This window comes from Ovis canadensis, chromosome 14 (assembly GCF_042477335.2).
Source record: "Ovis canadensis isolate MfBH-ARS-UI-01 breed Bighorn chromosome 14, ARS-UI_OviCan_v2, whole genome shotgun sequence".
Lineage (NCBI taxonomy): Eukaryota > Metazoa > Chordata > Mammalia > Artiodactyla > Bovidae > Ovis > Ovis canadensis.
In genome coordinates, this window is record NC_091258.1 from 75,538,758 (window position 1) to 75,565,903 (window position 27,146).

Below are 27,146 nucleotides of genomic sequence, written 5' to 3' on the forward strand. Positions count from 1 at the left end.
AATAAATGATGAATATATATATTCATCTATCTATCTCTCTATATATACTCTGCATATATTTGAAATAATCCATTGTAACATTTTTTTTTTTCCAAAAGCATTAGCAAGCAACTCAGAGAGGGCAGAAAACCATATAGCTCCGCTCCTTGATTGAGTAACTATCAGGGAGCTCTTTAAATTTATTGATTTATTTATTTTGGCAGTGCATGCAGCGTGGGGGATCTAAGTTCCAAACAAGGATTAAACCTGCACCCCCTGCAGCGGAAGCACGGAGTCTTAACCCCTGGCCCACCAGGGAAAGCCCCAGAGAGCTCTTTAAAACCTTTCGTCTGTACTTGTGGTTCCCAAGTGCGGTCCCCAGGCCAGCAGCATCACCTGCTCTTCCGGTCTTCATTCTCTCTCAGTAAAGTTTGGGTGTTTCCCCCGTTATGCTGTCTTACGTCAGTTTAATTCTTAGGCCCAGCCAGAGACCCTAAGAAGGAAGAGGATTCTTCTTCCCCCGCAGTTCCAAAGCTGATGAAATCATTGTGAGACTGCACAAACTATTATTCCATCCGTTTCCCCACATATTTGCCTTTCCACAGCTTGCTGCACCGGAAACTCAAAACCCTTTTCTTTCGTCTTGTCACAGCCCTAAAAACGTATTGTTTTTGTTAAGACTGTCCCTAAGCCCAAATACTTTTTGTTTGAAATTTTTAATTGGAGGATAATTGCTTACAACCTTATGTTACTTTCTGCCATACACCAGCATGAGTCAGCCACAGGTATACACATGTCTCCTCCCTCTTGAACCTCCCTCCCATCTCCCACCCCATTCCACCCCTCTAGGTTGTCATGGAGCACCAGGTTGAGCTCCCCAAGTCAGACAGCAAATTCCCCCCGGCTGTCTATTTACATATGGCAATGTATGTTTCCACGATCCTCTCTCAATTCCTCCCTCCCTCTCCTTCCCCCACTGTGCCCACGAGTCTGTGTCCTTTGTCTGCCTGTGTCTCCATTGCTGCCCTGCAGATAGGTTCATCGGTGCCATCTCTCCAGGTTCCACATATATATATATATGCATAACCCCAAATTCTACGGATCCCTTTGGGGTACTCATTTCTGGGTCCATCCACGTGTAAGTGGGAACAAACGTGCCACTAAACTTCTATTTTTTTTTTTTAGCTTATGAATCTGTCTTTTGTAAGTCTAATTTATAAGCCCCCAGTCTCACAACCTAAGAGAGGAGAAGAAGCAAGAATGTTTCCTTTCCACTCCACTTATGTTGAAATCCTTGCTTCTAAGGTGATTCCTCAGGGAACCCAAACCAAAACAAAGTCCTAGCCGAACACACACACAAAGAATGTCACTTGCTCAGAGTTTCCTTCACTGACCACCTCCTTTCATGTTGCCCTTCCCCCTCCAAGTCTCTGTCTGTTATATAATATTACCCGGTTTTACTTTCTTCCTAATAGATAACTGGCTTTGCAGCTACCTTAATCAATTTCATTTCATTTGCCTATTGATTTATTTACTATTCTTTGTCTATCTTTGTTCTCCATTGAACGTTTGCTCTGTTAGGGGTACTGGCTGGCCTATTCATACTGTCTTCAATCTATAAAAAAAAAATGCCCAGCAACAAGGACCTACTTACTATATAGCACAGGGGACTATACTCAATATCTTGTAACAACTTATAATAGAAAATAATCTGAAAAAGTATATATATATATGTATGTATTATATATGTGAGTCACTTTGCTGTACACCTGAAACTAACACAGAATTGTTAATCAGCTACACCTCAATGTGAAAAAACTTTCAAGAAAAAAAAGACCATATAGTAAGTTTAGAAAAATCACTGGGAATTCCCTGGAGGTCTAGTGCTTAGGACTGTGTGCTATCACTGCCAGGGGCCCAGGTTCCATCCCTGGTCAGGGAACTAAGATCTCCTAAGCCCAGCAGGGCAAGGACAAGGAAAAAAAAAAACAACCTGAAAAAAAAGGGATAGCCCAGACCACAGATATAAAGCCCTGGATAATATATGTTGACTGGATACATTCTCCTTGACATGGGCCACTATTTAGTCCTGATAAGTATTGCTTAGAGCTTCCCTGGTGGCTCAGTGGTAAAGAATCCACCTGCCAATGCATGAGACCTGGGTTCCATCCCTGGGTCAGGAGGATCCCCTGGAGCAGGGCATGGCAACCCACTCCAGTATTCTTGCCTGGAGAATCCCATGGACAGAGAAGCCTGTCAGGCTACAGTTCATGGGGTCTCAAAGAGTTGGACACAACTGAGCAACCATTAGTGTTTTTGTTCTTGTTGTTTAAGAACTGGAAAATGACCTGGGCACTGTTGACACTTTGGAGCCAAATAGTTCTTAGTGATGGAGGCTGTCCTGTGCACCTTAGGATATTTTTGCAGCATTCCTGACCTCCACCCACTAGACCCCTATCATCTGTCTGATCTCCCCTAACTGTGACAGCGAAATCCTTCTCCACATATTGCCAAATATCTCCTAGGATGGAGGGAAAAGTCACCCGCTTTGAGAACATGAACCTGGCTAAGGGCATGAGCTCGGGGAGCGAGCCCCAGCAAATACTTACGACGTTGCCAGGGGCCATCTCAGCCCGTCTTCTCCATCGGCTTGGTAGGCAGCCCCGAACAGCTGCAGCACCTCGGCTTTCCTGCAGCTCTTCACACAAAAGGAGGACACTATGTATTCCATCTTGGTGGTGATGTTGTTGACCACGACCACCTGGAAGTGGCTGAGGGCTTGTTGGATGAATTCCTCCTCCTGGAGCTCGTACAGGCAGCCGAAGACCTCCAGGGCACCCTGCTTCAGGGTGGACCCCTCGCTCCGAGCCTTGCGGCGGATCCACTCGAGCAGCTCGGTCTTGACGCCAGGCGAGACCTTCCAGCCCAGCGTCTTCTCCAGGTAGCTCCTAGTCTCCTCGTTCAGGAGTCCAAACAGGAAACGGACCGTGAGGGCTAAGAAGCTCCTCTCGGAGAAGGCGTACTCGGTCAGCAACCTGCTGAGGTCCTGCTCGGGGCCGGACCCGCTCGCTCCATCATCCAAAACGTAGTGCATGGCCGCGAAAAACTCCTGGAAACTCAGGTGGATGAAACTGTAGAGCGTCTCGCAGTTGATGTCCTTCTGGAAGATGTTCATGTTGAGGAAGGAAGAGACGTCGGCCGCGTCCAGGCCGTGCTCCCGGAGGTCGCGCTCCGCAAAGAGGATCTTCTGTTCCCAGAGGCCGTGGGCCGCCAGGGCGCACAGCCCCCTCCGGTTGGGCGGGGACGGCAGGGTGGGAGTCCCTGGCTTGGGCTGCATCAGACTCAGGAGGTAGAGCAGGTACACGGCCGTCGTGGTCCTCGACCTCCGTCTTAATAGCCCCCCGCCCTCCAGCTGCTGCTTGAGGCAGGTGCAGACCACCCAGCACACCATGGGGACAAAACAGAGAGTGAAGAGGGGCTCGTCGTCCCTCACGAAGCTGAAGACCTGGCCTGCCTGCTCCCTGTCTTGGAAATACCTGTGGAAGTACTCCTTGCGCTCTGCCTCGGAGAAGCCCAGGATCGCCACGTGCCTGGGATGCTCGAGTGAGCGCTGGAGCTTGGCCAGAGCAGTGGGCCTCGTGGTGATGAGGAGAGACAGCTCGGGCAGGAGCTTTTTACGAATCAGGCTGCCCAGGAGGACCTCCACGGGCGCTTTCTTTTCCCAGCAGAGGCACCAGGGGCCCTGCGGGTCGTGGAAGGAGGGTCTGAGTTCGTCAAAGCCATCCATGATGACGAGGAGACGCTCAGGCACGCGGACGAGCTCCTGGAGAGGAGCGCAGGGCTCCGGCCAGCAGCCGGCCAGGAGGTCTCGCGCGCTGCGCTCCGCGGTGCCCCGGTTCATCTCCCGGCAGTTGATGTAGCAGACGTAGTCGAACCTGTCTTGGAAGAGCTTCCCATCGGCCCAGTCGAGCATCACTTTGTGGGCCAGCATGGATTTGCCCATGCCCGCCGCGCCCTGCAGGACGACGGTGCGCGGGGGCTCCGGGCGCTCTTCATCTGGCTCGAAGAGGGCCTCGATCTGGATGAGGCTGGCTGGCTGGCCAGCGGTCCCCGCGTTGCTCTGGCCTGTGTCCAAGAGCTTCTGCTGGGCGCACCTGGGGCTGGAGTGTTCCTTCGCCAGGAGGAGCCGCGTGTACCGGTGGCTGAGGTTGACGAACTCCCCCAGGCGCGCGTTGCGGTCTTCCATTAGCCGGAATTTCCTGCGGACGTAGTCTCTGTAGGTTTCCTGGGAATCTAACGGAGAGGAATGAAGGACCGTGAAAAATAGATTGGTCAGCAGCTTTTAATGAAGGCGTGCATTAATGCAAACTGTGGTCTAGGGAACTATCTGCTTTGCGATGACCTTGGAAGTCTTCTAGATGGAGCCTGGGAACTTTGGTACTTTGGTACAACACCACAGATCTTGCCTCCTTGTGGGAAGCAGAAGCATCAACATGGGAACTATTCTTTTTTTGTTGTTTTTCTTTTAACTTCCCAGGTGGCTCAGATGGTGAAGAATCCTCCTGCAGTTCGAGAGACCTGGGTTCAATCCCTGGGTTGGGGAGATCCCCTGGAGAAGGGGACAGCTACCCACTCCAGTATTCTGGCCTGGAGAATTCCATGGACAGAGGAACCTGGTGGGCTACAGCCCATGGGGTCTCAAAAGAATCACACATGACTGAGCACACCCACAGGGATAGTTGATTTATTTTACAATGTGGTGTCAATCTCTGCTGTACAGCAAACTGACTCACTTATATACATATAGACATTCTTTTTCTAACTATTCTTTTCCATTGATTTATCACAGGATATCGAATATACTTCACTGTGGTACTGTAAGACCTTGTTGTTTATCCATCCTATATAGAATAGTTTGGATCCGCTAATCCAAAACTAGTCCTTCCCTCCTCCACCCACCTCCCCCTTGGCAATTAGGAGTCTGTTTTCTAGGTCTGTGAGTCTGTTTTGTGGATAGGTTCATTTGCGCCATATTTTAGATTCTACCCGTAAGTGATATCATATCGTATTTGTCTTTCTGACTTCACCTAGCACGACAATCTCTAGTTGCATCTGTGTTGCTGCAAATGGCATGATTTCATTCTTTCTTGTGGCTGAATAGCATTCCAGCTTCTTCAGGCTGGAATGGATAAAGAAGATGTAATATATATATATTTATCTTTATCCATTCAACTGCCGATGGACATTTAGGTCATTCCCATGTCTCGGCTACTGTGATTAATGCTGCTGTGAGCAAAGGGGTGCATGTATCTTTTCGAATTCGAGTTTTGTTCGGGTATATGCCCAAGAGTGGGATTGCTGGGTCGTATGGTAATTCTAGTTTCAGTTTTCTGAGGAACCTGCATGCTGTTTTCCATAGTGGCTGCACCAGCTTACATGGCTCGTGGCTCACCTTTTCTTGGAGCGGCAGGCAAGACGTCCAGAGAACATGCTGACTCGCTGCCCAGTGAGGGTGGGCCACCAGGTGGAGCGTCTGGAAGAGGAATTTGCCAGATCAGCTGGCATGTATCTGACTAGCCCTTCACGACAGTAACTTCCATTACATCAAACTGTCTACATGGTAATAACTCATGCCCACGGGTATCGATCATAGTGATTGGCACCTCCATCCATCTGATTAATCCCTCAGCCAGAGCATTCTGAGTCGGCTTGGATTCCTCCTCCCCTTCAACCCCACACCAGAAACTAGCATTTTTGAGATGTCTTTTATACATGTGTACCTGGCATATTTTTTTATTCAGTACTTATTTATTGAACATCTTCTATTCTTTTATGGACTCCAAAATATATATTTATTAAGTACTTAGTATGAAAAGTGGGGTTTCCGAGCCAGCCAGGGTGATTGAGCAGGGAGAGGGAGAAAATGAGTAAAGGAATCACAGAGAAAGTAGTGCTTTCAGGGTTCTGACAGATGAATAGGAGTTTTCCAGGTGAAGAAGAGGGAGGTACTCCAGGCAGCTCAAACAAAGGCCAGGGGGATGGGTTAGAGGTGCCTCTTGGGAGCCCAGCAATCATCAGGAAGGAGAAGGGGCGATCTTCCCCAGTGGTCCAGTGATTAAGAACCGGCCTTCCAATGCAAGAGAAGTTCAATCTCCACTGGGGGAACTAAGATTTCACCTGCCTCCAGGCAACTGGAGAGAGAAACCAGCATGCTACAATGAGGACCCCAAGTGTCACAAGTAAGACCAGGTGCGGCCAAATTAATTAATTAATTTTTAAGACAGGAAGCAGCACAAAAATCTTGAAAAAAAAAACCACAGCAAAACAAAAACACAAAAGAAGGGAATCGGTGGGTAGCAGCCTCAGCCCGGACCGTCACCACCTCCTTACCCCTCCCTTGGTCCTCTCTGTGGCCTCTCTCCCACAGGTCCTTCCTGTTGATACGCTGAAAGACGCCAAGGGCCAGCAGCCAGGCCTCCCGTGGCCCGAAGTGAGCCGCCAGCAGCTGGGCCATTTCCAGGGGACCCGCCGGCTCCATCCGCCCCCAGGGGATCTTGGCCTCCCCCATTTCTGTCGCAGTCCCCAGGTATAACTTGAACTTCTTCAGCTCCACGGCCTCCAGTTCCTCCAAGTAGGTGCAGAGGCGACCCAGCTCACTCCTGAGCGGGGCTGGGGACATGGGGGCTCCGTGGGCCCTCCAGGAGAGAGGCTGGAGGGGTGTTTCTATACCCGGGAGGAGTGAGGACACATGCCCAGCTCTGATCACCGCAGGCAGAGACGTGAACGCCCAGACAGCCCTTCTGTTGAAATAGTGCCTCCTCCCCCTTCGATTCCTTCCCACCCCTCCCCACCACACCCTCACCTCACCAACAGGTCCACTTTGAAGAGGAGGAAGTGGAGACAGATTGGGAAATCGCAGGAGGCCTTGAGTGGTAGTGAGAAAAAGCTTTCACTTCCCTCCTTCTTCCCCGCTCCCTGGACCAAACATTCTTTGTCCTGACTACTGTCTTTGCCTCACTGGGTCCGAGGTAGATCATTATCAAAATAGTTCTTGCCCTTGGGCTCGGGGGATGCTTTCCTGGTGGTGCTAGTGGTAAAGAGCCTGCCTGCCAGTGCAGGAGACATAAGAGAGGTGGGTTCGATCCCTGGGTCGGGAAGATCCCCTGGAGGAGGGCATGGCAACCCGCCCCAGTATTCTTGTCTGGAGAATCCCATGGACAGAGGAGCCTGGTGGGCTACAGTCCATGGGGTTGCACAGAGTCAGACAGGACTGAGGCAGCCTAGCAACGCATGCTTCCTCATGGGAGAATGAGACCTCCTTTCCGATGATATCGGACTTGGATGTGTCGCTTGCATTAACCAATGTCATGGGAGCAAATGTGAACATGAAATGTGGGTGAAGGTGAGCAAATTTTTCTTCCAGGTATTGATGAGGGAGACAGAAGCTTAGAGGGGTACATGGATTCTCCACCATCACACAGCTAAACAAGGGCAGAGATAGCCATCTCATCTCCTTCAGACCAGGAAGCTGCCCTCGGATGAATGAAAGGGTATAGTCAGGACTTCCCTGGTGATCCTGGGGTTCAGAATCCCTCTTCCAGGGCAGGGGGTGTGGGTATGATCCCTGCTGGGGGAACTAAGCCCACAGACTCTGGGGCCAGCCTGCCAAAATTAAGACCCCACGCAGTGCACCCCCTACCCCTAAGAAGATACAGTCTGAGAAGGATGTAGCTCAAATAGCTATCAGGTATTTATGCTGGGAAAGATTTAGGTTGGATGGGGAGAAAGGAGGGATCTTATAATTGGATATTCTTTTTTTCCTTAAAGATTCATTTATTTATTTTTGGCTGTGCTGATTTTTCATTGCTCTATGTGGGTTTTCTCTAGTTGTGGTGAGTGGGGACTATTCTTCCTTGTGGTTCTCGGGCTTGTCATTGTGGTGGCTTCTCGTTGTGGAGCCGAGGCTCTAGGGAGATGGTCAGTAGTTGTGGCACATGGGCTTAGCTGTTCCATGGTACAAGGAACCTTCACTGACCAGGGATCAAACCCATGTCCCCTGCATTGGCAAGCAGATTCCTATCCACTGTGCATGCCTGCATGCTAAGTCACTTCAGTCAAGTCTTTGTGACCCTATGGACTGTAGCCCATCAGACTCCTCTGTCCATGGGATTCTCCAGGCAAGGATGCTGGAGGGGTTTACCATGCTCTCTTCCAAGGAATCATCCCAACCCAGGGGATCGAACCCATGTCTCTTATATCTCCAGCATCAGAAGGCAGGTTCTTTACCACTAAAGCCACTTGGGAAGCCCCTTATCCACTGTTCCACCAAGGATGTCCAGGGAGCCAGTGAATGGTTATGAACATGGCAACGAGGTGAAGAAGGGGTTTGGGGGAAATGCTTTGGTTTCTAGGTCTTTCTAGGGACAGTGATGCAATGTGGATACCCTCTGCGGTCTTCACATTCCTCTCCCCCCACCCCTTGCCCTGGGTCTTTTCTGGTCAAGTGAGAGCCTGGAAGTGCTTTCTAAGCTTCACCCTAAACTTTTATAGGCTTGGTGAGGAAATGAAGAAGTAGGACACAGCGTAAGTCCTTCCACAGTCTATGTAAACTGGGAATTTCAGAGACGAGGTGTTTGGCTCTGACACTTAACTTGTGACGTGCTTTAATTGTCCCATTCTCAGTTCCCTCTTTCCTCAACCACCATCCACACTGGAAGTCTGCCTCTTCAACTGCTGGAGCTTCTAGGAGGAAAGACAGGACCCCTGTGCTTAGTGGAAAGGGGAGGGATTCGTGAGGGCCAATCAAGTTTTTTAGACTCAGAATAGAGCTGGATTCATATACAAACAATATGGCTTTTCATGTAACAAACTATAGTGAAATAGAATAATGTACATATATATATATATTATATGACTGAATCACATTGCTGTATACCTGAAATTAACACAATACTGTAAATCAACAATGCTTCAAAATTTTTTTTTAGCGGTTAAGCAATGGAACTGGGGTTAGTGAACATTTCTGGGTACAACTGCAAAATCATGTCTCCAGGCAGGGATTCTCAAACCCTAATGTGCATCACCAGGAGACCTTATTGAAATAAAAATTCTATTTTAGTGGGTGTGAGGGTCTACATTTCTTTCTGTCTTTTTATTAATTTTATTGGAGTATAGCTTCTTTACAGTGTTGTGTTAGCTTTTGCTATACAGCAAAATGATCACCGCGGAGCACTGAGCGGAGTGCCCCGTGCTGTACAGCAGGCTCTCACTGTTCTCCGCTGTGCATGTATGTCTGTCCCAGTTCCCCAGTTCATCCCTGCTTTCCCCTTGGTATTAGTACCTTTGTTCTCTACATCTGTTTCTGCTTTGCAAAGAAGTTCATCTGTACCATTTTCCTAAATTCCACACATGGGCAATATTATATATTTGTTTTCAAGGTTCTGGAGAAGGAAATGGCAACCCACTCCAGTATTCTTGCCTGGAGAATCCCATGAATGGAAGAGCTTGGTGGGCTACAGTCCATGGGTCACAAGGCTCAGCATGTAATAGTCTATATCAGTACTTCATTCCTTTTTTGGGGAGGGGCTTCCCTGGTGGCTCAGATGGCAAAGAATCTGCCCACAATGTGGGAGACTTTGAATCCCATGGACTGAGGAGCCTGGTGGGCTGCAGTCCACGGGGTCACAACGAGTCGGACACGACTGAGTGACTTTATTACTTACTTACTTACTTACTTACTTACTTTTCGATCCCTGGGTCAGGAAGATCCCTTGGAGAAGGAAATGCTGACTCACTCCAGTATTCCTGCCTGGAGAATCCCATGGACAGAGGAACCTGGTGGGCTACGTTCCATGGGATTGCGAAGAGTTGGACATGACTGAGCGACTAACACTTCATTCCTTTTAATGGCTGAATAATATTCTTTTGTGGGACTTCCCTGGGGACTCAGTGGTGAAAAATCCCATGGACAGAGGAGCCTGGTGGACTGCGGTCCACGGGGTTGCAAAGGAGTCAGATATGAGTTGTTGACTAAACAGCAACAATATTCCTTCGTATGATATGGAATGGTTTTGAGTATGGGAGGGATGGAGTTGGATCTGCACCAGGGAAGATATCTCAGGGTGATAATGGACAATGAACCAAAGGAGGCAGCCTGGAGCCATGGTGCAGGCTCTGACCTGGGACAGGGAATGCGTTCAATTCAGGGGTGAGTCACACGAGTTCTCAGGCAGGGGGTGAGAAAGAAGGTGGTGGTAGCCTGCACCCTCTAAGGGTTAGACCTTGGCTTCCCCGATGACGCTCTCATTACCTTACCTCTTCCCCTTCCTTCCCAGGAGGGAAAAACATAGTTCTAGGAATTCAGAGGGGAGGGAAGCTGAATCGCTAACCTGTTTCGCAATACTCTTTCAAGAAAACACTTCTTTCTCATGGGAAGGAAGAGACTTGGCAATTTTGGGGCCTTCTGGGGCTCAGCACTTGTTTCTGGAAACACAGGAAAGGAGCCGTTCCAATGCATGACTTCAACTTCTGCTTCTATACGTAAGGAGGGACAATTTTTTTTTTTTAAAGCCACTTCAGGAAACACATAAAATGCTTCTTGAGACTTTTCCCTCTCACCAAGAAGATGTGATTTTCTGATTGTAGACAATGACATCTCTGTCTCTCTCTTTTGGCATGTGAGATTTTAGTTCCCTGTCCAGGCATGGAACCTGTGTTCCAAGCAGCTCAGTCTTAACCTCTGAACCTCCAGGGAAGTCCCAGCAATGCCGTATCTTTATTTACAAATATTCTAGTGTGTTAATAAGTGGAAAGAAATGTAAGGAGGTTAGGAAATGTGGGGGCTTCCCAGGTGGCTCAGCAGTAAAGAATCTGCCTGACAATGCTGGAGACACAGGTTTGATCCCGGAGTCAGGAAGATCCCCTGGAGGAGGAAATGGCAACCCACTCGAGTATTCTTGCCTGGAGAAGCCCATGGGCAGAGGAGCCTGGTGAGTGACAGTCCACAGGTTTGCAGAGTCAGACAGGACTGAGCTTCTGAGCATAAGCTGGATAAAATATGCTGAAGAATCTCTGGCAGAAGTCTGAGACACGATTTTCATGCTGACTGTAAATCTAAATTCCCTCATGTAGGGGAGACATATCCTAGTTTTTTTAGACATAGCCTTGCTTTTTCTTTAAGAAGTTGTTTTTTTTTTTTTTTTTAATTTGGCTGTGTTGGGTCTTAGTTGGGGGCACATAGGATCTTCATTTCATTGTGATGTATGGACTCACTAGTTGTGGTACTCAGGCTATTTTTGGTGTGAGGGTTTAGTTGCTCCTCGGCATGTGGGATCTTCAATTCCCAGGGATTGAACCCATGTCCCCTGCACTGTAAGGCAGATTCTTAACCACTGGACCACCAGGTAAGTCCCAGTGATTAAAGGCAATTTTTAATTGTCTTACTCTATGCGGTATGATGAAAACTCTGCCCCCATTCAGCTCCATCATTGGTATAATCTCTGTTACTCACTAATGCGTTGTAAGCTGGACTTGCTTTTACATGAGGTGACAAAATGCTGAGTTTTTAGCAACTGAATGAGACTCCAGGCTGTTCCATAGGCTATCACAGTGGTGGCTTACATACACCCTTTTTGTTCAGTTGCTAAGTCACATCCGACTCTTTTTGAGCTTGTGGACTGTGGCAAGCCAGGCTTCCCTGTCCTTCAGTCTCTCCCGGAGTTTGCTCAAACTCATGTCCATTGAGTCAATGATGCCATCCAGCCATATCATCCTCTGTCACCCCCTTTGTTGTCACATAAAGAAAACATCAAGCTTTACCCCCCTCAAACATGCTCATCACCACCAGCATCCCCAGCTCATAACCAACTGACCAAAAAGAGAGACCATCACTCTCAGCTTACAGATGGGGAAACTGAGGCTCTGAGGGAGGCCCAGAGAGTACAGCAGGGATAGAAGATAGATGACCTCCAAATTTAAGTCAGTCTGGCTCCAAAGTTCAAGCTTTTAAATGCTTAGCAGCTGGAAGGGCACTTATCAACCCAGCAGACTGCTGCTCCAGTTTGAAAGAGGCCAAACAGTGAAGTGACCTGCAGACCATCACACGGCTCCCCAAAGCTGTCACAGTGTTGGTGCTCCCACTGCTCAGGGCCCCGCTGTCGACAGGTCCCCGTCACGCCCCCTGTGCCCTGCGAGGTTGTGCAACTTCCTCAGCCTTGTCCTCACTCTCTGACCACAGACCCCGGCAGGAAGCTCCCAGCCTGACTGGTCCCTCCCCAACTGGGTTTGAGGAACAGTCAGATATTAACAGATCATTGCCCAAGAGGCTCCCACTGTTCCTGCCCAGGACCACTGCCTGCAGATGATATTGAAAATGAACATTGAGGGGGCTTCCCTAGTGGCTCAGTGGTAAGGAATCTGCCTGCCAGTGTTGGAGACATGGGTTCAATCCCTGGTCTGGGAGGAGCCCACATGTGTAGAAGTACATAAGCCTGTGGGCCACACCTACTGAGTCTATGCTTGAGAGCCCGGGAGTTGCAACTACTGAGCCCACAGCCTGTTGCTACTGAAGCCCGCACTCCCTAGAGCCTGTGCTCTGCAACAGGAGAAGCTACTGCAATGAGAAGCCCACGTACCACAACTAGAGGGTAGCCCCCAAAGCAATGAAGACCCAGCACAGCCAAAAACAAATTTTAAAATAAAATGTATCTGAAAAATTAGCATAGAGCAAAAATGGGTGGTGCTTAAAGAAAATTTGTCAGGTTCTTAATATCACAGACCAGTTCATGTCTCTCTTTAGAAGCTCTCCTAGGATCTCAGACTTATCCTTCAGGGCACACAGAGTGCTTTGCAGCTACTGATATGTATTGCTCTTGCCCAATTAGCCTACGACCACCAGGAACAGACCTGTAAGACTGACAAAGCTGAGTTTATTGCAGAGGAAACAGGTGAGACCTGAGAAGGGGCAGGGAGGGAGGCAAAGAAGAACTCTCACCTCCTTTCTGGTTTCTGGATTCCTGAACAAGTGGGGTCCCTGGAGCCCAGACTGATTTGTACTGGAACACCCTCTCCACCCCAGAGTGCACACCTTTTTACTTCCACAGCAGTTCTCTCTCCCACATTTTTCTTTCTTCCTTTCTTTTTTTTCCCCCTTGGCTGCGCAGCCTGTGGGATCTTAGTCCCCCGCTCAAGGGTTGAACCTGCACCCGCCACCGGAGAAAGCAGAGTCCTAACCACCGGAGGGCCAGGGAATTCCAGGTTCTGTCCCTTTATCTTGGCTTCTCCAGCCCAGGTTTTACTCTGAGAATTTTCTTTTATAGCTACAATACCAGGGAAGTTTATAGTAAGCCGATGTAACCAAGAATCCTAGTGCTGAGATAAGATAGACTTTCCTTTTCTCTTACAGAGGATGTTTGCGGTTGATGCAAGGCCAGCAGGCGGCGCTGTTCCGAACGCTCATCCAGGGACCTAGAGTGATGCGGTGTGTGGTGTTCGGTGGCTAAATTGTTTGCGTCTCTGCAATCCTCTGGGCTGTGTGGCCCACCAGGCTCCTCTGTCCGTGGGATTTCCCAGGTCAGAATACTGGAGGGGGTAGCCATTTTCTCCTCCATGGCATCTTCCCGACCTAGGGATCGAACCCGTGTCTCCTGCTTTGGCAGCTGGATTCTTTACCATCTGGGAAGCTCGATGGGGTCTCTGCTCTCAACAGTTGCTTCCACCTCTTGTCCTTCCACAGAGGTCACATTCCCCAGGCAGCAGGAAGATGGGAGGGGGGAAAACATGGAGAGAAGGCAATTTTCTTATGAAATCACAGTCCATGAAACACACAGATCATTCCACGTACATCCCATCCTCTAAGACTCAGTCACGAGAGCAAAGGAGCTGCAGGAAGGATGGGAAATGTTGTCCCTAACTGTATATTATGTGTCCGGATAAAATTCGAAGTCTCCTGTTTTTAACCTGGAGACTGGGTAAGCAGAATGACTAGCAGTCTCCATCAGTTCAGTTCAGTGGCTCAGTCGTGGCCAAATCTTTGAGACCCCACGGACTGCAGCACGCCAGGCTTCCCTGTCCATCACCAACTCCTGCAGCTTACTCAAACTCATGTCCAGTCTCCGTGGTTACTGACAAATAACTGTGCTTTCTGAGCAGAGGAGCAATCCATTTCATCTTCTATTTTACTAGAATGCAGAAATAACCACCATCAGCTTTCCCAGAGCAAACTTTTTCTCTAAGGCCTTCACTGAAAAAAAAAAAAAGGAAATGGATTAAATATCGAGCAGCCCCTCTGGAAGCCTTAGGCTCTGAGTTTCTTGGGAGAAAACCTCAGCTTCCTTGATCAGCAAATTCCTGCTAACTTTCTGGACCAGCTCATTCCTCAGGCAGCAGATGACGGGGTTCACCAGGGTCGACCTGATCGCGTGGCAGGAAGTCCCTCCTTGTTATAGCTCAAGCCGCATGGTCTGCCTGGGGCTCAGGTACACAGAGAAGGGGTGAGGCGGGGGAGGCTGAGCAGCTCGCGGAGGTGAGGGAGACCACCAGGACTTGGGACAAGTGGGTGGAGAAGGCGGCCCCTCGAGGAAGGCAGGTGCAGGCCTGTGCCAATGATGCAGAGCTGTAGGACAGGCCGGGCCCTGCCGCGGGGCCTGCCAGGGTGCACACGGCCACCAGGAAGGATGCCAGCGCCAGGGGCCGGGTGGCTGCGCACGCCCGCTCCAGCAAGGGCATGCTGTTGCAGAGGGAGTGGTCCAGGATGCTGGGGCCACAGACGGGGAGAGGACATCCAGGTGAGGGGCCTAGTGAGGAAGAGGAGGCCGCCCGCCCAGCCGCTGGGTCCGAGGACCGGGCAGATGCACATGCGCATGGGGCGCTGGGTACCACCCAGGTGGCATGGCCAGGCAGCGGTCCGCGGACATCCCCGCGGCAGCAGGGGCTCCGCGGGGCCCAGGGTGAAGTCGAGCCCCGTCTGGGTGAAGCATCCGGCTCAGGGGACAGTCCCGCGTCCCGTGAGGAGGTGGGCCTGCAGCTGCGGGGTCACGGCCGAGGGGAAGCCCACCTCCAGCAGCGAGGAGGGCCGCAGGAAGGAGTCCCTGGTGGATGGCCTGGCGGCGGTCAGCCAGAGTCAAGGTGATGATGAGCAGGTTTTCCGGAAGGGTCAGTGCCTAAGTGATAAGGAGCACCGTGAAAGGGAGGAGCTAGTGACCCCCAGGAGCACGAGCCGCCCCCACCCCGGCCCCTTCCAGGGGGTCCGCTCTGCTGGTTCCGTGTGTGGCCCGCGCTCCTGGTTTGGTTCTGGCTCTCTAGGGCTTAGCCTCTTTGGGGTCTCCTCAGTAATGCAGGGATGGGAAGAGTACCCACCCCACGGGGGAGTCATGAAGAGGAAATGAAGGGAAACTTACAACAGGGATCGGCTGGTCATAAACGCCCTCCGGGATGCTCGCTATTATCTGTTGGTAGTGGAAGAAGTATTTCATCAGAATTCCCAGGGCTTCCCTGGTGACCCAGTGAATAAGCATCCACCTGCCAGTGCAGGAGAGGCAGGTTCCATCCCTGGTCCGAGAAGAACCCACATGCCTGGGAGCAGCTAAGCCCTTGTCCCACAACTACTGAACCTGAGTACCCTAGAGCCCATGCTTGGCAATAAAAGAAGCCACCACACTGAAAAGCCTGGACACGCAACAAAGAGTAGCACCTGCTCTCCACAACTAGAGAAAGCCTGCCTGCAGGAGCAGAGACCCACCACAGCCAAATAAATAAATACAACTATAAGAAACTTTTTCCTCTTGCCTCCCACAAACCCTGTTACTTACTTAGTTATTTGACTGCCGTGTCTGTTGCTGCAGGCCTGTGAAGTCTAGTTCCCTATCTGGGGATTGAACCCAGACCCCCTGCATTGGGGGCAGGGGTCTTAGCCACTGGACCACTAGGGACGTCCCCAAACCTGTTATTTACTGATTACTTTGTTAACCCATTGAGGGGTGAGACCTGTTACTTGAAGGGCTTTTATTGTCTACTGAGTGAGTTCATATAGATTGGAATCAGAAAAAATAATATAGAGGACTGGGGTTTTGCATTTCACAGCTGTTTATTTACCTGTTTGCTTATGTTTATGAATGGTAATGTCATATACTGTTTCAGAAGTGCATGTCTCATTACCGTTTTTTTTTTTTTTTTTGCATTGCTGCGTTTTCTCAAATAGAGCATACAGTTGCAGCCAGCCCCCAGATCGAGATGCAGGGTAGGAACAGCACCTTGTGTCCCTATAGTCACAACCCCCCTCCCAAAAGGTCTTTCCTGGTGACTCAGTGGTAAAGAACCTGCCTGCCAATGCAGAAGACCTGGGTTCCATCCCTGAGTTGGGAAGATCCCCTGGGGGAGGAAATGGCAACTCGTTCCAGTATTCTTGTCTGGAAATCCCATGGACAGAAGCCCTGGTGGGCTACAGTCCATGGGGGTGCAAAGCGTTGGACAGGACTTAGCCCTTGCTTGTTGCAACTAGAGAATGCCTGTGTGCACCAACAAGACCCCACTGCCCTCAAAAATAGATAAATAAATAAAATTTTAAAAAGAAGATTCTACTGTTAAAAAATAAATAAAAAGAAAATTGCATCTGATTGATTTAGGACATCTGTATAAAGTTAATATATATATATATATATATATATATATATATATATATATATATATATTTAACCCATGCCTCCTGCAGTGGAAGCATACAGTTTTAACCACAAGACTGCCAGGGAGGTCCTGAGCCAAAGTAAATTTTTGCTCCCCTTATCATTGGTCTACTGTGGCAACCAGTTTAGGGTATCCAAGTAAAATGCAGGGGGGCAAGGTAAATTTGAAATTCCAAAAGACAATGAATAAGCTTCATTTATTAAATGTCCATGTGTCATGTAATTCAGGATACATGTGCTGGGGACATGGTTGTGCCTAGCGTAGTGAAGTAGTCATCCTTACCCCTTACCTCCTCTTTCTCTTCTGCCTCCGTACTCATCTCTCCCAGCAAACAGAGCTGCTTGAGGAAGAGGACTAAGTCGCATTCCACTTCATCCTCTTCCATCCCTTTGTGCAAGGCTGGACACAAGCATGATGCTTGTTAGCTGCTTTTGTTGCTGTAGCAGAAGTGATGAAAATCAATGCTTTTGCTGCAAGAATTAACATCAGAGATTTTAAAACTCCTCTTCTCTTGATTCAGGCACAGCTAGGCTTGGGGTCCCCCACACTGGAGTGTGTCAGGTCACGTGCAGACTGTGGGGATTCGAGTCGCAAAAGAGGACTTGGGGGGAGCAGGGTTAAGTGGGGTCCTGAGTCTCACAGCCCACACTTCTCAGGGTCCTTGATGATCAAATGAATTCAAGTGTCCACAGAAATAATCAATAAACTATCTGTAATAGGAATAGGAAAGAGTTTTATCTGAGCCAAACTGAGGACTATAGCAAGGGAGACAGTGTCCCTATAGCTCTGGGAAGCTGCTCCATTGAAGCATGGTTTCCAGCACAGTCTTACACCTCATCCAAACAAAGCTCACACATCAACACGACAGGGTGTATTCCTTCAAAGTTTCAAAAGAGACAGCCTTAGTGCAGAGACAGCGAGGCAACAGGTCCCTGGTGTCTGGGAAGAGAACCTTATCTTCTAGGAAGTGTTACCATGGACACCATGAGAAGGGAGTTATTCATCCTTATCTTCAAAACAGACGCTCTTTACCTCAGTGGTTAACGCAGATGAGCTGCGAGGGTTGGACAGGCTGTCTTAGCTCACACAGGACCCCACTTAACCTTAGTTCAGGCTGAACCATGGATGAGCCGAAATGACTTCCTCATTCCTCAATATGTGAATATTTTCTCCATCACAGGATATAAAAATCTTAGAACTGTATGATCCAGCAATTTTACTTCTGAGAATATATCCAAAAGAATTAAAAGCACACTCTGGAAGAGATAGTTGTAAACTGCTGTTCACTGCAGTATTATTCACAGTAACTAAAGTAGGAAAGCAAGCCAAATGCCATTGACCAAGAACGGGTAAGTCAAGTGTGTAGTGATAGAATATTCTTTAATGTTAAAAAGGGAAGGGAATTCCAACACATGTTACAACATAGAGGAATCTTGTGGACATTTTGCTAAGTGATATCATCCTGACAGGAAATGACTAATATTCTGTGATTCCACTTAAGTAAAGGACATGGAGTGGTCAGTTTCACAGAGACAGAGAGCAAAATGGTGATTGCCAGGAACTGTGAAGGAGGAAGGGGGAATTGTCGATGAATGGGTGCAGAGTTTAAGTTTTGCCAGATGAAAAAAAATCCTGGAGTTTGGTTGGACAAAATGTGAATGTACTTAATGCGATTGAACTGGACACTTAAAGATGGTTAAAATGGTCAATTTTATTTTATGAATATTGTACTGCAACAAAAATCATCTTGGAACTATTCCCCGAGGGTAACCACAGAAGAGTCAGGGCTGATAGTAACACGGCAGATGGTCCCCGCCCACCCAGCCCCACCCCCACCCCTACCCCCACCGCACCCCAACAACCCAGGGTTAAGGACTGTCTTCTGTGCTCAGGACTCCCTGCTTCGGTTCTTGGAGATGTCTCAGCTCCAGCCCTGCACGGCTTAACCTCAGCCTCTTTGACTGACCCAGAGCTCCAGGCTCTGCTCCAAGGATCCAGTAAGTCTGGGGTCACCCTCTTCTGTGGGAGACTGGGCACTGAGTTCACGTCCTCCCAAAGAGACCTCTGCAACCCCAGAGTGCTGGGGGGTCAGCCTGGCTCCAGCCTGAGGGTGGAGAGACCCATTTTCTACATGAAAGCAGGAGCTGGGAATGTGTGTGAAAAAAAGGTGTGTCGGGGAGGCGGGGTGATTGGACCAGTGTCCTGGCAATATGTGAATATTTTTGATTCAAATAAGAGCAATAATTACCCTCAAACAGTGAATGTGACACGTGGACCCCTGATTTCTGTCTTCACTATACTCTCTGCCCTCCGTGTCTGTGGGTTCCTCATCTGAAGATACAGGAGTGACTGCAAGGAACTTGGGCACCATGGATTTGGGTATTCGTGAGGGGTGACAGTTTGATGATTTATATTAAATTACTTTTGGGTTTGCTACACCCAGCCCTGGTAGCTCAGATGGTAAAGAATCTACTTGCAATGCAGAGACCTGGTTTTGATCCCTGAGTCTCAAAGATTCCCTAGAGACAGAAATGGCAACCCACTCCAGTATTCTTGCCTGGAGAATCCCGTGGACAGAGGAGCCCGGCAGGCTATAGTCCGTGGGGTCACAAAGAGTCAGACGAGACTGAACGACTAACACACACACACCCAGCAACTCTGTGAAGCCAGTTCTATTATTTACCATTGGTAGCAATTTAAACAATGGTAGCATAATACAAGTTACATGAAATTTACCATCTTAGCCATTTTTAAGTGTTGTTCTTGTTCAGTCACTAAGCTGTGTCTGACTCTTTGAGACCCCATGGACTGTAGCCTGCCAGGCTTCCCTGTGCTGCGCTATATCCTGGAGTTTGCTCAAATTCATGTCCATTGAGTCGACATTGCCATCCAACCATCTCATCCTCTGTCACCCCCTTCTCTTCCTGCCCTCCGTCTTTCCTAGCATCGGGGTTAACACATTCAAATTGCTTCATATGGTGGGCCCATAAAAATTCTGAGGCACAAATACAATCAGGTAATTGAGGGTTATACACTCCCCTGAGCTAAGGAGAAGGAAGTAGGGATCTGGGGCTTCAAAAGGGAAGAAGACAACTTACAGGAAAATGGGGAGAACAAATGCTTGGGAAAAAATGTTTGCAGCTCCAGGCAGGAGAGTCTTTCTGAGATAAAAAGTTATCCCTGGTAATAGGTCCTGGAATAGGTTGCCTAATCTAAATGACTTTGAGCCATAAAGTGTGAGGAAAAAATATATATATATTTTTTTGAGTCTGCAGCATCTTAATTGTGTTCAGCTCAAAAGAACCCACAAGCCAAAGTGACACATTTTAGGGTGATGTTTTCTGCTCCCCCAACTTCCCTTCAGCCAGCCTCCCAGTAACTTTGAAACATATTAAAAGATGTATTTATGCTTAAGGAACCAAAGCTCAGAGATGGAGAACTTGCCCAGTGTGTCCTGGGCAAGTTTACCACCTGCTCCCCGTCACTCTCCTGGTGGTTCAGATGGTAAAGAATCTGCCTGCAATTCAGGAGACATAAGAGACCTGGGTTCAATCCCTGGGTCAGGAAGATCCCCTGGAGAAGGAAATGGCAACCCAATCCAGTATTCTTGCCTGGAGAATCCCGTGGACAGAGGAGCCTGGCCCTAGTGGGCTGCAGCCCATGGGGTCACAAAGAGTTAGACACGACTGAGTGACTCACTATTCACTCACTTTTCCCCATCACTCTATTGCTTTGTGGAATTGGACTCGCAGGGCCAAGGGCAGATGGACATTCTTTCTTCTAAAATTAATTTTATTGAAGTAAAGTTGATTTAGAATGTATTAACTTTGGCTGTCCGGCAAAGGGATTCAATTATACATATGTATTTTGGTGCCTTTTGATACTCTTTTCCATTATGGTTTATCCCAGGATATTGAATAGAGTTTCCTGGGTTACGCAGCAGAACCTTGTTTAGGATGGACATTCTTGATGGCTCTGTGTCTTGTTTTCTCAGCAGATCGTGGTCTCCTCAACTATGTCTAGGATTCTGTGTCAATATGTTCTCCAGTTTGGTCAGAAGCTGGTCTGCAGGCGGCCTCTGGAGCCCATAGAAGAATCTGAGAGTCCCACGGCTCATCTGAACATCCTAGATCTGGTTGTCTTGGGTGTGGGCAGAAGCCTGGGAGCCGGCGTGTACGTCTTGATTGGCTTCATTGCCAAGCTCATAGCTGGACCATCAGTTGTCATCTGCTTCTTGGTGGACTCCCTGTCTTCTGTGTTGTTCGGGCTCTGCTATGCTGAGCTGGGGGCCCGGATGCCACGCTTTGATTCTGTGTATCTCCATAGCTATGTCATCCTGGGACAACTGTGTGCCTTTGTCATTGGCTGGAACCTCATTTTGTCCTTATTTGTTGGTGAGATGATGGGTAGGGGGAAGATGTGGGCTGAAGATCCAGAAACAGGGAGGTGATATTGGGGTCTTACTCATTCATAAACCCCTTGCTATTGCAGCGGGAAGCTGGTAATAGTGGCCAAACCCTTTTCAACTTCTTTCTACTCAGCTCTGTCCTGTTTTGCTTAAATGATGGACCAAGAACTCAGAGGAAAGGGAACTGTAGTGGGTAGATGAGAGGGAGACATGGTCCACAGGCTCACCCCCTCCTCATATTGAAGTCTCTGCTCAGCTGTTGTCTTTGTGGGATTTTCCATTATCTCTAGATTTTACATTTCACCCTCATCTCCCTGCCCTCCTGGTCCCACTTCCCCATGTTCTGTTCTTATATAACATTGATCTCCTCTCAGTACATTAGGGACTTCCTGGTGGCTCAGACGGTAAAGCGTCTGTCTACCATGTGGGAGACCTGGGTTCGATCCCTGGGTTGGGAAGAGTCCCTGGAGAAGGAAATGGCAACCCACTCCAGTACTCTTGCCTAGAAAATCCCATGGATGGAGGAGCTTGGTGCAGGCTACTGTCCATGGGATCGCAAAGAGTTGGGCACGACTGAGCAACTTCACTTCACTTCACTTCAGTGTGTTAACCAGTTGATGTATTTTGTGAATCATTTGGGTCTGCTTTCCCCTTCCCTCTCTCCCCTCTCCCCATGAAGAGAAACTTTGAGATTAGGGTTTTTGCTTAGTTTTTTTTTTTTTTAATACATCCCAAGGCACATAGCAGAGGATGTGTGTTTGTATGTGTTACTGAATATTCCTCTTACCACTGCAGGCACTGCCTGTGTGGCCAAGGCCTGGAGCATCGCCTTCGACAGCCTCACTGGGAACCACATCTCTCAGGCGTTAGAAGGAACCTTCTCTCCGTATATGCCCTCTGCCCTCGCCACGTTCCCCGACTTTGTCGCGCTGGGCCCGCTGCTGCTGATTACTGGTGAGAAGGGGTCAGTGATAGAAGAGTGAGGTGTGGAGGGGGAAGTCGGGTGGAAGGCTTGGAGTGGTGGAATGATGGGGGGCTTAGAACAGGAAGAAGGGTCTGGGATATGAGAGACAGAAGGGGAGGACATAGCTGGTCATTTTCTGCCCTTGGCAGTAGAGATTCTGGGCTGGATCATTCTGTGGTGTGGGGTTGTCCTGTGCATTGTAAGGTGGGTTTTCTTTTTTTTTAAAGTCATTATAGAGTTTTGAGCAACATCCCTGGCCTTTACCCATTAGATACCCCTGATGCCCATTCCCCCAAACTGAGATACTGAGAATGTCCCCAGACAGTGCCAAATGTCCCTTGGAAGGCAAAATTATGCCTGCTCAGAATCATTTCCTTAGACCAAAAAAGTTCCTTCCTCTCCATTGAGACCGAAGATGTTTTTTCAATGGAGATGAAATTCTCATGGTGTAAAATTAACAATTTTAATACTTTCCCACCTTTTTTGAGATATATTTGACATAAACAATTGTCTAAATTCAAGGTACACAATGTCATGATTTTTTTAGATCCCCCCTGTTGTGAGATGATTGCCACAGTAAGAAATTAACCATCATAAAGGGCGCACTCAGTGACATCTAGTAAATTCACAGTGTTGTACAATCATCACCTCCACCTAGTTCCAGAGATTTTCATCACCTGAAAAGGAAACCCGGTACCCACTGAGCAGTCACTGTCCATCTGCCACCTCGATCCCGGTCCAAAAACTCCCAGACCCTGGTGACCACTAGTCTGCTTTCTGTCTTTATATATTTATTTATTTTGGATGCTTCCTATTCCATCTTATCCAAGGAGTACTGGTTCTTGGAGTTCCTGTGTCAGCCTGGATTATCAAAGTGTTCACAAGCTTGAATATTTTGATTCCAATCTTCATGATCATCTCTGGCTTCATTAAGGGAGACCTGCACAACTGGCAGCTCACGGAACAGGACTACAAAAACACATCTGGAGCCAGTGACATCTCTAGGACTGGAGGGTATCCTTGACCTTAGTAACACGTGTGAGGGGTGAGGGTGTGCTGGGCTGACAACATGGTGGGGCCTCGAGAGACCTAGGCTGGTGGATCCAGGTGATGGTGGTCCTGGAGCCTAGGACTTGTGGTGTTAACAGAGAAGTCCGGTAGAGACGGCTGAACTCACCTCACCCATGTTCGTCCTCGTTCCTTCTCTCACCATAGCTTGGGCCCTCTGGGTTCTGGAGGGTTTGTGCCTTTTGGCTTTGAAGGGATTCTCCACGGAGCGGCTGTATTTTTCAGATCATATTTTGGTTTTGATGTCATTGTCACTAAAGGTAACAAGGTCATTGAATGTCCCGTTGGGGGTGTGGGCATGGTTTGCGCTCCCCTTGGGCTTAGGGACGGGAAGAGGGTGAGCCTGCTTGTGGAGGTGCGTGAGGGAGGGGGTTTTGCGCTTTCACTCCAGTGTGTTTCCTGACCCAGTGCTTCCACCCGTCCTGCAGGGAGAGAAGCTCGAAATCCTCAGCGTTCCGTCCCCTTGAGCATGGTGATCTCCATCTTCATCTGCTTTTTGGCGTACTCAGCTGTCTCGGCAGCGCTCACCCTCATGGTGCCCTACTACCAGCTTCATCACTACAATCCTTTGCCACAGGCCCTTTTCCACGTCGGGTGGGCCCCTGCCGGGTATGTCATGGCCGTCGTCTTCCTATGCACCCTTTTATACAGGTCAGTGTCCTGGGCTCCTCCCCATCTACTGTCAGATGCTCAGGAATCCTGTTCCTTGGGACTGAGAGACAAGAGGGAAGGACACCTCTCATGGACTCGGGAGCAGATGGCCGGTCTGTCCTGCTTCTCCGCATGTTCCCATTTTCTTATCCAGCCTCCTTGGAGCCATGTTTGTCTTGTCTCGGTTGATCTGTGCAATGGCAGGTGACGGGCTCCTTTTCCGGGGACTTGGCTGGATCCATGCCGGAACCCACAGGCCGATCATGGCCATCCTGGCTTCTGGAACTCTTGCAGGTGAATAAGCAAAACCCACTCCTTCCCTAATCAGTTCCCCTCACCTGGACTTTTCCAGTGGTTTCTCATTCCCTTCTCCCACCCTCATTCTAGCAATCATCGCATTACCCTTCGAGCTCCGTGATATTGTGGAATTCATGTTAATTGGGATCATGCTTGCTTACACCTTTGTGGCTTTTTCTGTGCTTGTCCTCAGGTGAGACTCCACTGCACTTTGACTGCGGGTCTTGGACTTGTGGGAATTATAGGGAGGTAGTCATCTTTGGCTCATATGACGCCTTCTCAAATCCTGCTCTGCTTAATGCAGCACAGATGGGGAATAGATTGTGTGATGTTGGATCAGTAGGGGCTACTCTTAATATTGCTTTAATACCTCTAATTCAGGTACCAGGCAGATCAGAATTTCAGCACAAGTAAGAAAACAGAGGAAGAAACTGAGATGGGGCCTGTAATTGAAGAAAGTGCGTCAGGATCTATACCTGAAGCAGGAATGTCAAACTTTCTAAAGAGTCTGTGGTTCCCTGCCAGCACCATCCCCACCCAGAAATCTGGCCAGATTGTCTATGGATGTGTCTTCCTGCTTGGTGAGCAGTGGGATTTCTCTTTGGTCATATTCTAAAAGTGACAGGAGGTGGTGGGAATGTGTATTTTGGAAATTGAAAAGCCTTGGAGATACAATGTCCCTTCCTGGGGTGAGGAGCTTTGGAACGGGGTGTGACCCAAGGCACTGATACATTTGTCTTCTGGGTCCAGCCTGTTCTCCTCCTCCTTGACCCTTGCAGTTCTCCTGCTGAGCATCCTGAGCCTGATCCTGGCCCAGTGGCCCAGACGTGTGTTCTCTGGAGACCCCGTGCTCACAACAGTGGCTGTGCTGCTGCTGCTGCTCATCACTGGGGTCAGTGTCATCATCTGGAGGCAGCCCCAGGACCCCTCTCCCCTTTATTTCAAGGTAGGTGACCTTATGTGTCCAAAGTGTCCACCTTCAGTGAATGAAGTCTGCATGCTCTGAGGTCTAAACATCCTCTCCTGGTCCAGAGAAGAAGAGAAGTTGCTGAAACTAATGGGCCCTTCCCAGTTCCACACAGAGTGCTTTACATACACAATCTCAGCAGGCACTGAACACACAGCCTGAAAAGGACTCGAGTCTTCTCACCCACGTTGGGTAGGGTCTCCCTTTCAGACGTCTGGGCTGTGTCCAGGGATAAACTGACTCTGCCCACAGGTCCCTGCTCTGCCTGTCCTCCCACTGGTGAGCATCTTTGTGAACATTTACCTGATGGTGCAGATCACCTCTGGGGCCTGGGTCCAATTTGGCATCTGGAATGCAATTGGTAAGTGACTTTCCGGGATAAAGAGGTGTGACTGAACCCAATACTCTTCTTACTATCTTGTCTCCAAAAGTTTGTCAGACACCGTACTAGGAGGTCTATTAGGTATTTGTAAGTGATGAGAGCTCCTACTTTCCCTTCTCACCGTCTCATTTCCCTACTAGGATTTGTCATATACTTTGGATATGGGATCCGACACAGCCTGGCGGGGAATGACGAGCCACAGCCACCAGCCTCCAATTCTCAGACTTGACAAAAACATCCCTGGTGTTTTACAAAAGCATTCTGTAACCACAGGACATCGATGCTGTGTGGAATCCCTCTAGGCACTGCAGTTATCTTCTGGTTCAAGGGACATTTGAGTCTGTGGACTGTTGTTATGGTCTTCTTGACAGACCGGAACCTGGGGACAGGAGTCGACAAAAAGAAGGTGAAGCAAAGAAGGACGTGGGGGACCCAAGTCTCTAGCAGAACAAGGGTACTTTATTCATGACAGCGTGTGCTTATATATTGTTATACAAGGAAGCTTTAGGGAGAAAAATAAAGTTGAGTAAAAAACACCACAACCAGATGCTTAACAGTCACGAAGGGAATAATAGTCATAGGTCCGTAACAACAGTAACTAGGGGAATAGCAATCATCACAGGGCCAGAAGACAATCCATGTATTGGAAATAGGAAGATGACTAAGTAGTTTTACAAAAAAGTGAAAAGGTTACTGAAAGGAATCCATGTATGTGTTCTGCCTCGTGACCTCAGTCCTGAGAACTGGGTGCAGCTCTGCTCATTCGTGTTTTCCAGGAACTGATAGGGAACAGAAGGCCCTTAAGAAACAGAAAACAACATATAGGAGTCCTTAAAATTAAACGTTCCCTGACAGACTGTGATGATGTATGCATTTAAAGCTCTATATTAACTGGCAGTGGACAAAATCACATTGGTGGTGTACATGTATATTTTTTAAAAAAACTTTTAATAGCATAATATGCATAATGAAAAGTTCAGTCTTCACAAATGTGTAGCAGGATGAACTTTCATAAAGAAAGTACCATGATATAATCAACATCCAGAGGAAGAAACAAAATATTAACCTGCAGGTAAGAAGAGCCTGCTTCTGGCTCTTTGCAGGAAAAGCACCAGAGACTGCCTCATGGGAAGGAAACTCAGGTACTATATATTGTGTCCAGAGTTACACTTGCAATATTAGGACAAACAGATTGGAAGGAAAAGGAAGGCAACAGACACACTGTAAACAGTAACAGAAGAAAGCTAGGGTAGTTATTTTACTATCAGACAATGTAGACTCTTAAAAAAGAGATTAATAACAGATAAAGTAGATCATTCATATCAATAAAATGATCATTAAAAAAAAATCTCTTCCCCCACTTCATTGAGACATAGTGTAACATTGTGTAAATGATTGTTTTTCTTTACTTTTCTATTGTAAACTCAGAGTCACACAGTAGAGTTGATCCAGAAAACTTCTCAACTGAAAAATGAAACTGCATTGCTAGAAGTGGGGGAAAGGGGTTTAGGTAATGGGTGGTTGATAAATGGTTATAGTTGAGTGAGACTCTAGGACAGGAAGTGAAAGTAAAAAGACAAGATAAAAAGTGGTTGCTGCAGAACAGAATGTTGAAATTTAGAGTATGGACATTCTAAAAGCTGGTAATGATGAAGTATAGGATTGTTTGTTGGAACAATGGGAGTAGAGTGAAGGAGGTCAAGAAATAGTACAAGTTATTAGATTGCCCTGGGTAGCTATACAATGTGATTGG

At 48.3% G+C, this 27,146-nt stretch overlaps 2 protein-coding genes across 11 annotated transcripts in view; one reads left to right on the forward strand and one right to left on the reverse strand.

Moving 5' to 3' along the window:
• The window catches only part of NLRP12 (NLR family pyrin domain containing 12), a 24,579-nt gene extending 17,793 nt beyond the window's left edge, over positions 1 to 6,786 (reverse strand). For 3 of the 4 annotated variants that reach the window (XR_011248908.1, XM_069551869.1, XM_069551871.1), the window contains exons 1-3: positions 6,370 to 6,783; positions 5,432 to 5,512; positions 2,589 to 4,272 (exon numbers count right to left, since the gene is read on the reverse strand). Coding sequence is in view for 3 of the 4 variants with exons in the window: in XM_069551869.1 (XP_069407970.1) it covers positions 2,589 to 4,272; positions 5,432 to 5,512; positions 6,370 to 6,658 (2,054 nt within the window). In the remaining variant the exon portion in view is untranslated. Of the gene's footprint in view, positions 1 to 2,588; positions 4,273 to 5,431; positions 5,513 to 6,369 lie in introns of all 4 variants that reach the window. The other variant, XM_069551868.1, reaches the window with a different exon arrangement.
• On the forward strand, positions 6,405 to 25,935 carry LOC138419256 (cationic amino acid transporter 3-like). 7 transcript variants are annotated; one of them, XM_069551872.1, is made up of 16 exons: positions 12,269 to 12,384; positions 12,861 to 12,923; positions 13,382 to 13,548; positions 17,837 to 18,005; positions 18,549 to 18,653; positions 20,651 to 21,050; positions 21,860 to 22,018; positions 22,859 to 23,042; positions 23,244 to 23,356; positions 23,525 to 23,747; positions 23,902 to 24,041; positions 24,135 to 24,237; positions 24,426 to 24,625; positions 24,824 to 24,990; positions 25,264 to 25,372; positions 25,534 to 25,935. In XM_069551872.1, the coding sequence occupies exons 6-16, from the start codon at positions 20,672 to 20,674 to the stop codon at positions 25,620 to 25,622; spliced, it is 1,866 nt and encodes a 621-aa protein (XP_069407973.1). In that variant the 5' UTR covers positions 12,269 to 12,384; positions 12,861 to 12,923; positions 13,382 to 13,548; positions 17,837 to 18,005; positions 18,549 to 18,653; positions 20,651 to 20,671; the 3' UTR covers positions 25,623 to 25,935. The 7 variants fall into 7 exon arrangements, with proteins under 7 accessions (XP_069407977.1, XP_069407975.1, XP_069407973.1 ...); XM_069551873.1 differs by having other exon boundaries at positions 23,525 to 23,705; XM_069551875.1 differs by lacking the exon at positions 17,837 to 18,005 and adding an exon at positions 13,140 to 13,233 and having other exon boundaries at positions 12,275 to 12,384; positions 23,525 to 23,705.
• The last annotated feature ends 1,211 nt before the right edge of the window (positions 25,936 to 27,146 follow it).